The sequence below is a fragment of the Rhinopithecus bieti genome, unplaced genomic scaffold, assembly GCF_001698545.2.
Source record: "Rhinopithecus bieti isolate Rb0 unplaced genomic scaffold, ASM169854v2 scaffold_15676, whole genome shotgun sequence".
Classification (NCBI taxonomy): domain Eukaryota; kingdom Metazoa; phylum Chordata; class Mammalia; order Primates; family Cercopithecidae; genus Rhinopithecus; species Rhinopithecus bieti.
In genome coordinates, this window is record NW_016809194.1 from 2,742,879 (window position 1) to 2,754,672 (window position 11,794).

An 11,794-nucleotide genomic window follows, 5' to 3' on the forward strand; every position below is an offset into this window, starting at 1 on the left:
CTTGTGGATCCTACCTCAGAGGTTTTCAGCACCCTCTTCAGATACAACTTCTTTGGTGAAACTTTCCTCCATCTATGTTTCTTTCTTCTCCCAGCCTCTTCTCCCACCCCAAGGTAGTATGTGGGGTAGTGTGTTCTGAGAACTAGCCTACATTGACAGCTTATTGTATGCCAGGTGCTGTTCTATGAGCTTTGCATGTGCTACCTTGTTCCATCCTCACAAAAGCTCTAAGAGGTAGGCATTATTATTATTATATTTATTTTTATCTTTTTTTATTCTACTTTTTGAGACAGAATCTCACTCTGTTGCCCAGGCTGGAGTACAATGGCGTGATCTCAGCTCACTGCATCCTCTGTCTCCTGGGTTCAAGCCATTCTCCTGCCTCAGCCTCCCAGGTAGCTGGGATTACAGGTACCCACCACCATGCGAGGCTAATTACTGTATTTTTTTTTTTAGTAGAGACAGGGTTTCACCATATTGGCCAGGCTGGTCTTGAACTCCTGACTTCAAGTGATCCACCTGCCTTGGCCTTCCAAAGTGCTAGGATTACAGGCGTGAGTCACCACGCCCGGCTGATTATTTTGTAATAAAAAAGACGGCAGCACTGAGAAGTGAAATAACTTTCCAGAGGCCATGCAGCAAGTGAACGGAGAAGCTGGGATTCCAAGCCAGGAAGCCGGCCTCCACAGCCTGTGCTCTTAGCCATTGCTTTATAGTGACTAACAACTTGCAAAGAAAAAGACAAGAGAAAAATTCTTGCATTATTACTTAATATATGCTACTTGGTTTCGTAATTATTTGTGTCATTATTTTATCTCTTTCTCTGCATGGGCTGAAAATTCCTAGAGGGGAGGAACTGGGTCTCAGAGCCTGCAGTCTCAGTTACCATCAGTTGTGGGCACAGGTAATGCTACTGAGCCATCACATCCTCTGGAGATTGTGAACTGGTCATGATCAAGCCCACCCTTCACTGGTATTTTTCCTAAATAAATTCATTGCTTGGTCAATCCCTGGGGCAGGATCAGGCCCAGGGTTCCACATGGACTCCAAGAAAGCAGTGCTTAGTTTTCTCATTCAGATTGTGGCTGAGAAGTTGTCATTTATCGTCTGTACAATAAAGCAGATGTGTATGTGACTTCCCCTTTTCAGAGGTGGAGACACTGAAGCGGCCTGAGGTTATTTACCCAGAGTCCTCAGGCAGGTCTGTGGTGGAGCTTCGGTGGAACTAACTGGAAGTGACTCCATGTTTCCAGTCCAGGACCCTGGGCAACCCTGTGGTAATTGTGCCCTGATATACTTATAAGGCCCAGTAGATGGACTAAGTTGTTGACTGACCAGAAAATTCTGGAACTCCCTAGCGCTATATTTTTACCTTGACACAAAATGAAATTATGACATCATCATGGGAACACAGGACTTCTTTTATTTTCAGAACTTGCTCGATTTTCCAAGGGTTGACTGGTTAGTCTTGTAATGGAAAAATGGAAATGGAAAAAAAAATCATTGTGGAGAACCTGTAACATCTTCCATTTAACCTATTTGATAACTGGGTTTGTTCTAGAATCTAGAGAACAAAGTGAAAGATGCCAGCTTTAGAGGACAACCAGTAACTTTGTATCTAGACACAATTTCTTGATAAGAAGCCAAAAACCTAGCCAAAACCTTTTAGAATCCCCCTTTTCTTTGGCGTTAGAACTGACAGCTGCTAAGAGTATGTGACTCCAGCGGGGAAAGCGGCTTATCCAAAAATAATGACTGCCAAATACTTTGCAGTAATACTATTTGTTATCCAGGGGTGTCCTCCGCCGCGTATAGCCACCATCTCTATTTTTGCCAGGGTTGAGGGGTGTCGCTTACAGGTGTGGCGGGCCTGGAAATGGTGGCGTGGCCGGTTAGGGCGGAGTTGATCAGGAAAGGATCAGGACTTTATGGCAGAACAGAGTCCAACACCGTGCTCGGAAGAAAGTTCGAATATTTTGTTCGCTTTGGTTCCGGCAAGCCATCGTACAAGCCAGAATCTGTAACTCCAAACAGTAGCGCCCTCGAGCACGGTCCCCAACACTCACTCCCCATCGGCCTGGTCTGCGCCCGCAATCCGTCGCCCCCTTTAAGAGCTTGCTCCGCGGGACTAACGTTCGAACGGGCCTTGGCGCCCCTCCTCGGGCTCCGATTGGCCGTGCGCGGCGCACGAGGGCGCGCCGGCCAGCCCCGGAACGGTTGGCGGCCCTTCGTGATTGGCGGTCGAGGAGTCTATATAAGGCGCGGGGCGGCCGGGCTGCCCTGTTTAGCTACCGGACCCGAAACGGGGCAGTTGTCTGGTGTGGACAGGTCGGCGGGGCAGTGCGCGCGCGTCACCGGAGTCGTTTCTCTTCGGAGTCTTAGGTGATCAAGGGTGTGCCCAGGGGGCGGACTTGTTTGCGCCTCCCGTTCCCTCCCAGTTTCCGAACGTAACACCCCGGCGCCGACGGCCCTGTGCAGGGGAGGCAGGATGGAGTTCAAGCTGGAGGCTCACCGAATCGTCAGCATCTCCCTGGGCAAGATCTACAACTCGCGGGTCCAGCGCGGCGGCATCAAGCTGCATAAGAACCTCCTGGTCTCGCTGGTGCTGCGCAGCGCCCGCCAGGTCTACCTGAGCGACCCGTGCCCCGGCCTCTACCTGGCCGGTCCCGCTGGGATCCCGGCGCCGCCACCGCAGCAGCAGCCCGGAGAGCCGGCGGCCGGGCCACCCGCCGGCTGGGGAGAGCCGCCCCCGCCCGCCGCCCGTGCCTCTTGGCCGGAGACCGAGCCGCAGCCGGAGCGCCCTTCCGTCTCACACGCGCCGCGGGTAGGGGACGAGGTGCCAGTGACGACGGTGACCGGAGTCGGGGACGTTCTTCAGGGCGGAGAGGCGGACGCGACGGAAGCTGCCTGGAGCCGCGTGGAGCGGCCGCGCCAGGCGGCGGCCAGAGAAGCCGAGGGTCCCGCCGGAGGCTGGGGCGTCTTCCCCGAGGGATCGCTTGCCGCGCGCCGCCCCTGCTTCTGCCCCCTAGGCGGGGAGGACCCGCCGGGTACACCGGCCACGACCCCCCGCACTGCCTGCTGCTGCGCACCGCGACCAGCCGAGGACGAGCCCCCCGCGCCGCCCGCGGTGTGCCCCAGGAAGCGCGGCGCGGCGGGGGTGGGCGGCGGCCCAGCGGGCTGCCCGGCGCCCGGCTCGACCCCGCTCAAGAAGCCCCGCCGGAACTTAGAGCAGCCGCCGAGTGGAGGAGAGGACGACGACGCGGAGGAGATGGAGACCGGGAACGTGGCTAACCTCATCAGCATCTTCGGTTCCAGTTTCTCGGGACTCCTACGGAAAAGCCCCGGGGGCGGCAGGGAGGAAGAGGAGGGAGAGGAGAGCGGTCCGGAAGCCGCCGAGCCCGGGCAGATCTGCTGCGATAAGCCGGTGCTGAGAGACATGAACCCCTGGAGCACAGCCATCGTGGCCTTCTGAGCCCTTGGCCCCCGTGCGGGGAGGAGGTTGAGCAGCGGGCGTCCTCGAAGTGAGGGCCGGGCCCTTCCCGGCTGCGAGGACGCCCAGAGACCGCAGGCGCTAAGCGCGTTGGGCAGACTGGTTGCCGCTGGGCATCGCAAACTGCCCCCGGGCGCATCTGGCTTATCTGGAGACCTGGGAGCTTGAGGCTCATTGGAAGAGGACGATCTTTAACTTTCTGTGTTTGTGTATGTCTGTGTATGTAAGTTTGTCTTGTGGCATTAAGACTATTTTGTTCTGGAATGCACCACTCCTTCCCCAGGGCTTAAGAGATGGGGGGCAGACAGGGACTTTCCTCTGCCGGCTGCGTGGAGAAGGAAGCGGCTAAAAGGTTTGGGCCGGGGAGTTCCCCATTCGTTCTCCGGGGAGGGAGGGACTTTACACCCACCCCTCACCGGAAAGCTAGACCCGCTTCAGGGCCAGGAGTGGCGTTTCCGCACAGGATTTCCTAAGACGAGAGGGATTTAGCCAGCAGCACAGACTTGGATTCCTTCTGCCCCTCCCCACCTTTCTCTCCCAATGAAGAAACGTTTATATCCTGTGATTACTCTAGGAAAGGGGCATATTAACCGTCCTTTGCTTCCCCGCAGGGGAGAAAAAGCTTGAACTTCACAGAAGAGTTCAAGCTTGGAAATAATGGAGTTTATAGAGAAAAAGATATATTTTAAAAGCTCTAGGTCAGAACTACTACACAGTGCTTTTAAAAAGTGTTTAATGAAAGTTTACAGACAGAAGCCCGAAGTGGAAAGACCTTATGGTTTTGTAGATATGGTGACTCCAGTCTTTGTTATATAAAGGTTGGGGGAGCTGATAAGGTTTTGTACAGTATTTTCTCCTTCGTTGTATTGATTTTTGTATAAAAATGTAACTTCTACGTGTCTAACACGTATTAAATATTTTGAAGCAACGTAACTGCCTGCTTGTCTGCAATAACCTGCCTGGGTTGGGAGGGAAGTGGGAGGAGGGAAACCAGGGCCTGGGCTAGAAAATTGAAGGTGTGGTTCTTAATATCAGTCATTCGCAGACTGAGAACATTGTTTACTGACTCCACTAAGTATCAAGAGAGACACGTTTAATTTTTCCTCCTAGATCAGAGGAATGCTATTAGATAACTAATATCAGCGACCTGCCACGTTCTTGAAACCTGCCACTACAACTGTCTTTTCTAAGGTCAGTTTAGACCAATTTGTCACCCAGTATGTGGGTGTATATTATTAAGTAATTTAACCATCAGCTTTTGAAGCCCTGCTTATCCGCAAAAATGTTTTTCAGCAAAACTTTGTTTCCTGTTAAGCTATTAATATGGGTCATCTTTTAGCTTTGTAATTGGAAAAAAAAATGTTTAGATAGTAGTTTACCTTAAAAACCCATTCGAACTGACATAGGAAGATGAAAGACTGACTTGTCCAAATTGTCAGGTCCACCTCTGCATTACAGTGGATGTCAGGATGTAAATTTTCAATTTTTCTCTTATATCTAGAAAGTAAATGTATTGGTGAGAGGGAAATTGCTTGCATCAAACCAGATAAGGAAGGAGGGCTGGGCAAATTTAATTTTCATTTAGCAAAACTTCCTGATTTGTTTTGTTACTCAAATGGTGACATCAGTGTTTGGTCATGGTAGATACTTAGATGATGATAGCCAAAACATCCATCGATTTTACTAAAATCACTGCCATTAAGAGCTGTTTGTCTCTTCATGTTCAGTGTTTGAAAGGTATTCAATAATCTATTTCAGAAGCAAATCAATTAGGGAATGGTGTTTAAAATACGGTACAGTTGCCAGGACTTTAAAAGGTGGTGCCGGTTTCTAACAACTTATGAGTATATAGGGTGTTTAAAAGATGGGAGAGATTGAAGAAAAAGACAAAGGTTTAAAGGTCATAGCCTTCCAGCGGAAGAGGCATATGAATGGTGTCTTGGCCTTAACTGCCAATTATATGAACTTCTGTTTTAGCTGAATAGACCAGTGCCTCATGCCTTGATATTTCAGCAAATCTATTAGTGGTTCCTTAAGCATAGGGAACTTTCTACTTTACGCTCCGTCGCCATTATAATGTATTTATAGAACTAAACATTCTCAAATTAGGGTCTTGTTAAATTGACTTTTTCTTTCAGACAGTAGCTACTTAAATTCTGTTACAGCTACAAAAGATCCATCAAGTGCTGACTGCTTAAACTGAAGAAGGTGTTCAGGGCCTTAATTCTGCAAACATTTATGGTTGCTAGAAAGTATGATGCTTGAACAGCGATCTCAGTGTATTTTATGTTTGAAAGGAGGTAACATTTGGTGTGTTTAAGAGAGCTCATGTGTTTGGATGAGACAAAAGTTGATCCTTGGTTTCACATTAAGATGAACCTGGGTCCACGTGTCTGCGTAAAGAATGTAAATTGGCATACTTGATAGGAGGATAAAGCTTTGTAGGAATTAGAAAAGATCATTCTCTTTTTTGTTGCAGAAGCAGTATAGTGTAGTAGTTAGAGCATGGGCCCTGGAGCCAGGCTGCGTGGCGTCTTTATTTATTTATTATAAAAGTAAATAAAAGTGAGCTATGTTGGCCGGGTTTGTCTTGAACTCCTGCCCTCAAGCAATCCTCCTGCCTCAGCCTCCCGAAGTGCTGGGATTACAGGCATGAGCCACCAGAACCTGGCCTGCTTGGGTTTTTCTGTCTTGGCTCTGCCACTTAGCTGTGGGACCTTGGACAAGTTACTTCATCTCTCTGTGCCTCAGGTTTTTCCAGTGTAAAATTGGGATAATTGGATCTATCTCATAGGGTTGTGAAAATTAATGAGTTAATGCTCTTAGAAGAGTACCTCATGTAATAAGCACTCAACTGTTAATTATTATTAATGTAGAAGTTAATTCTGTGTATAAATCAGATACACCGTGGTCAAAGATTTGTGTGTATTTGTAAGAAAGTGGTCCTATCTGTGAATGCTGGGTTCTTTTATTCCTCTTTTTCTCTGGACACCCGGCAGTCAGGAAGCTTTGTTCTACCAACATAGTTTTGTTGCTGTGAATGTCTCACACCAACCGGGTGATTTTTCCAATTGTATCAAACAACTCTTTTCAGGGAGGAGTAAGCTGGAGTGAAAACAGGCAAGGAGCAAAGTTCTTGTTGACATACAGATGCTTTCTGTGGATGAGTCAAGAAAAACGTAGCCCATAAAGTTATTTTTAGCTTGAATTACTTGGGCATGGAATGTTTAAACCATACTTATTGATAGGTCCTGGACAAGAGCCTTCGCAATGCCAACCTAGGGCTACCACACAACCAAATCAGATGCAGTGTGACTAGAAACAATGCCATGGTTTTATAGTACCTAACCACTTCTTGACCACTCTGGGAGGGACCTAGTCTCTTGATCAAATTAACCTTAGCTCTGGGGTGTAAAAAAACCCTTCTGACTGCTGCGTAAAAGCCAGATGTTTAAAGTGCTTTCCAACAAGTACTCCAAGAAGATCACATTAATAGGGAATAAAGGTCGGGCGCGGTGGCTCACACCTGTAATTCCAGCACTTTGGGAGGCCGAGGCGGGTGGATCACCTGAAGTCAGGAGTTCGAAACCAGCCTGGCCAATATGGTGAAACCCCATCTCTACTAAAAATATAAAAATTAGCTGGGTGTGGTGGTGGGAAAAAAGGGCATAAAGGGATAAATGTTAGTAATGTACTTCTTTTTTTTTGAGATGGAGTCTCGCTGTGTCACCCAGGCTAGAGTGCAGTGGTGCGATCTTGGCTCACTGCCTCCCTGGTTCAAGCGATTCTTCTGCTTCAGCCTCCTGAATAGCTGGGATTACAGGCGCCCGTCACCATACCCGGCTAACTTTTGTCTTTGTAGTAGAGATGGGGTTTCACCATGTTGACCAGGCTGGTCTCAAACTCCTGACCTCAGGTGATCCACCTGCCTTGGCCTCCCAAAGTGCTGGGATTACAGGCGTGAGCCACCGCCCCGGCCCAGTATGTACTTCTCAACCATGTCATTTTAACCCTGTCTTCCCTTTCAGAAACCATCATTTGTTCTTGGCGACAGGAACTAATGATGGAAAGCCTGAATTGCTCCTCCAAAATGACTGGGTTTTCTTTATGGCACCAAATAACCTTTCCATTCCTTCTACTCATCACTGATTGGATTTGGGAGTGTGAAGTGAGAGGAAATGGGTCATTTGACAACTTTGGTGGAAAGCTTCTCAGAATAAAGATGTAGGAAATATTGGGAATGAAATTAATAATTATAAAACTGTTCCATCTTATCACTGGGTTAGTCTGAGTTTCTCTTACTGCAGCTTACTAGGCACGATAACCTAGCCTCAGATCTTGTGTGATGGGGTCGACAGGCTAATCCCACTGTGATATGGCGTTTGATGGACATTTATTTCCTTGTACTTTTTTTTTTTAAAAAAGTAGAGTTAGTTCAGTTCACTGAATAACCAAAGGATTTCTGATCTCTTGCCCTAAATATTTTATTCTTGTCCTGTTTGTGAATTTTTTATTCTTCTAGACTTCCTTTTATCCCAGCAGTCCCTGAAAAAAGACAGGAATGAAAAGAAACGCTGATCCAACCTTTCCGTGACTATGAAAGAGGCCATTACTATGAGGTGCAGTGCTCCGGTGGGGAGGGAGGCCTGCTTCCCAGGATTCCTGGCACTCTTTCCAGTAATGAGCAGTTTGTCTCTCAGCCTTTGAACCATTGTTCAAATTTAAAATTCGACCCAGTGGAAAGCCTTGGGAGGAAAAACATAGAAGGAGAGTTGATGTTAGGAGTCACTGTGATCTTAACACATGCCCTTGGAGTTTTTCAGTAATAATTCTTAAGGGTATGATAGAGAACAAATGTGGAAGAGCAGAAAGTGTGAAAAGATACGCACATCTAGCTGAATGCCTCCTTCCTGATTCAAATACAGTTTTTCCCAATGTCTGCTACCACTGCTCCCTCCCCAGTAGGAATGGGGTTGTAAAATAAAATCTCTCTCTAGCAGTTGCTCTCCCCCAGAGGAATACAGCCCAAAGCGTCTTTGCTGGACTACAGCCTGGGGTTTATCTCAGACCTCTGGAATCCTTCAGGCAGGGAAGGAGAAACCTCCAGGGACTGCATTCCCGAAAGGGCCTCTTCTCTCTCCTCTCCAGACCAGCAGGAACCTCTACTACCGCATGCTGCCCACTTATGGGCAGGTGAGATAGAGTATTGGTTTTCAGCTTTTGCAAGCTGCAGGAAGAAGGGCTGGTACTCAGCACTGCCACTGAGCATCTCTAGTAGGTGATTCTTTTAGGGGACTGGCATAGAGCTGACCTGGTGTATTAGTTGGTTTTCATACCGCTATAAAGAAATACCCGAGACTGGGTAATTGATAAAGAAAAGAGGTTTAATTGGCTCACAGTTCTGCATGTCTGGGGAAGCCTCGGGAAACTTAACAATCATGGCAGAAGGGGAAGCGGGCACGTGTGAGCACAGTAAAAACTACCATTTATAAAACTCATGGGAACAGCATGGGGGAAACCACCCCATAATCCAATCACTTATTTGGGTGGCGACATAGAGGCAAACCATATCATCTGGGATATTTGTGGTAAATCTACTTTTTATGTAATAAAGTTTTCTGGGACCCGGTCACAAGAAGCCTCTAGGCCTGTGTGATAAGCCATATCCCTAACTTACAGGATGGTGAGACAGCTGCCCCCTTTCCATCCATTAGCACCAACGCAGCCCTGGTCCCAGCCCTCTGCTTTTTCCCTATGGAATGGGGCCTCCGCAAGGTTGCCCCAGCCCAATCATTCCACCAGATGCCAAGACAAGGCTCCTTTCAGTTTTCCTAGAATTCAGGGATGTGCGGAAAGCCATGTGTTCCCACCTGCTTGTTCTTCAACCCCTTCCACCTCTCAAGTCTTGGGGCAGAGCAGCTGTTGGAAACTTGCATGCTGTGAGGTAAGAGAAAAACCATTTTGTTCCCTCTGTGCAAACACGGACGTTGTCTCTGAAGTGTAGGATTTCCTTTGGTACTCTCCACACTTGATTCTCTTCCAGAGTCCAAGATACCATCCGTGAGTTTTTCTCTCTGTTGATCCACATCTGGTTCGTTCTTTCTATCCAGTCACAAGATCTGCCTGTCTTCTGTGGCATAGATACTTCCTTCAGCGCTGTAGCTGTTTTGTCTTTCCATTTCTCTCTGTCTGGGTCTTTCTCTGTCTCCCCTCCCTCCATCCTCTCCTGAGGATGCTCGTGTTCATTATTTTCCTCGGGAAGAGTCTGACTGCTAAGGAGAGAACTGTGATTGGGAATGCTACAGCCTGCTAAGAAGGAGCAAAGATTTGGATTTCCTGACCACGAGACTTGGAAAGAATCTCCAGAGACTCTGGGCCCTGGAGATCAAGCCACAGCTGTGTTAGCTGGAAATCATCCTCTCACTGTGTCTCACCAGACCGCCAATTCCATCATAATAGCAGGGGGTGGGTAGGGGAGTATACATCCTAGAAACAGGAGCAGCAGCTGAAACCCAACTTGGCTTGTGGCCAGATGCAGGAAAGGAGAGGCAAAGCAAGGGGAGCTTGAATGTGGGCTACACAGCATTTCCGCTCTCCACCCCAACTTTTTTTTTTTTTTTTTTTTGCTGGAACTGCGTGTGCTGCTTTCTAGAACAGATAATGAATCACAGAGCTGTTCAGATGGAGAAATCCAAAAGTGCCTCTTTGCCTTATCTCCCCCTTCTAGGCTTTGATTGTAATAGAGACTTTTTACAGAGTCACTAAAGTGGGAGTGGGGAGTCCTCATAACCCCCTGGGGTTGTGCAGCAGAGGTGACCAGCGGGAAGTGAGTTACAGGGTTGTGACGTGATGTGGGGAGGTGGAGGAGGAACTGCCACTCAGTCAAGTTCTGCTCAAGGTCTGCTATGGGCCGAGTGAATTTAGGGCAGGAGCACCACACCCACTTTTTTCTCCTTGGCTTTTCTTAAACTGCATCACAACCTCCTGTTTTCTTCAGACAATTTCCAAGTTTTATTTTTGGTTTGGAAAAGGGTGAAAGTGCCTTGGCATCTGCATTTATCAGCTAGCACTCTGTGTGACCTACTTAAGAGACTGCGTAGTGACTTTTCTTTTTAGGGCTATGGGAGAAATCCCTAAAAGCAAAGATTCAGTGTCAGAAGCTGAAGTTGAGGTATATGGGATGCTCTGCTTGGGGGATTATTGTTCTATAGTTCCTGCGGGTTTCTCCCAGCAACCCCCTCCCTCCTCAGAATGCATTTGGAAAGGCGCTCCTAGCCTGCACTGCAGAGAGCAGCTGTAAAGATGCGGTGTGGGGGCGATTCTGGTGCGTGGGCTGGCCCAGCTGTCTGCTTCCCAACCTTTCAGTCACCTCAGCATCAGGCATCTGGTTGCCTAACATGGAGCTGGCAGCTTGCTAAGGCTCCTGAATGCCCTCAGGAGATGAAGCAGGGAGTCTCTTACTTTATCAGGCAGAAAAGACTAAATGAGGTCCAGAGAGTGAGCAGCAGGTCATCATGAATGATCAAGTGAGGACCCAAGCAGAGGCACTGTTACAATCAGCCCTGGACTGACTCCTTGAGACCTCTCTGGGCAAAGGACTGTGGTCTTAACTCTGAACATGTGACTCACGATTTGGAAAGTCATTCATCTTTCTTGGTTTCTATTTACAGTTTTGAAATAAAGTATCCACTTGCCTCACAATTGTGATTAGAAGATAAATTAGTGTTTGTAAAGCAAAGCTAAAAGATACAAACAACTCAGTCCTGGATCCCATCAATTAAGCATTGACAGGAACACCCAGAAGAAACTCATGAATAGGGAATACAAAAATGCAGACAACAGGATCCTGGCCCTCACAGCCATTACATTTCAGTTGAGATGCAAAACAACACAGAAACCCCCCGAAACTTGATAGTACGTTAAGTGTGGGCTAGTCGCTTGCTTCTCAAAGTATGGTCCAGGGACTATGGGTATTGTCTGGGAGCTTACGAGAAATGGGGAGAATCTCAGGCCCCACTTCAGACCTACTGAATCTGCAGTTTAACAAGATCCCCAGGTGATCAATATGCACATTAAAGTTTAAAGAGCAGGTATTTCCACTGATCTCAGAATCAAGCGTGAATTTCTCAGCTTTAGGTCACTCAAGGTCTAGCTGTGTCTTATTTCTTCTCTCACATCCTGCCTCCAGCTATACGAACTATCTGCAGTTTAGGTAACTTTTCTGCAAGCTTCTGGGCCTCTTCACGTGCTGCTTCCTAGAGAGGCATGGTCAAGTTTACAGTTTAACTGTGAGAATAAAGAAAC

At 47.8% G+C, this 11,794-nt stretch overlaps 1 protein-coding gene across 1 annotated transcript; it reads left to right on the top strand.

Annotated features, from left to right (window-relative positions):
• The first annotated feature begins 2,090 nt into the window (after positions 1–2,090).
• On the top strand, positions 2,091–4,423 carry IER5 (immediate early response 5). The gene has a single exon (XM_017888836.1). It carries the CDS (start codon positions 2,489–2,491, stop codon positions 3,470–3,472), a length of 984 nt encoding a protein of 327 aa, XP_017744325.1. The 5' UTR covers positions 2,091–2,488; the 3' UTR covers positions 3,473–4,423.
• The last annotated feature ends 7,371 nt before the right edge of the window (positions 4,424–11,794 follow it).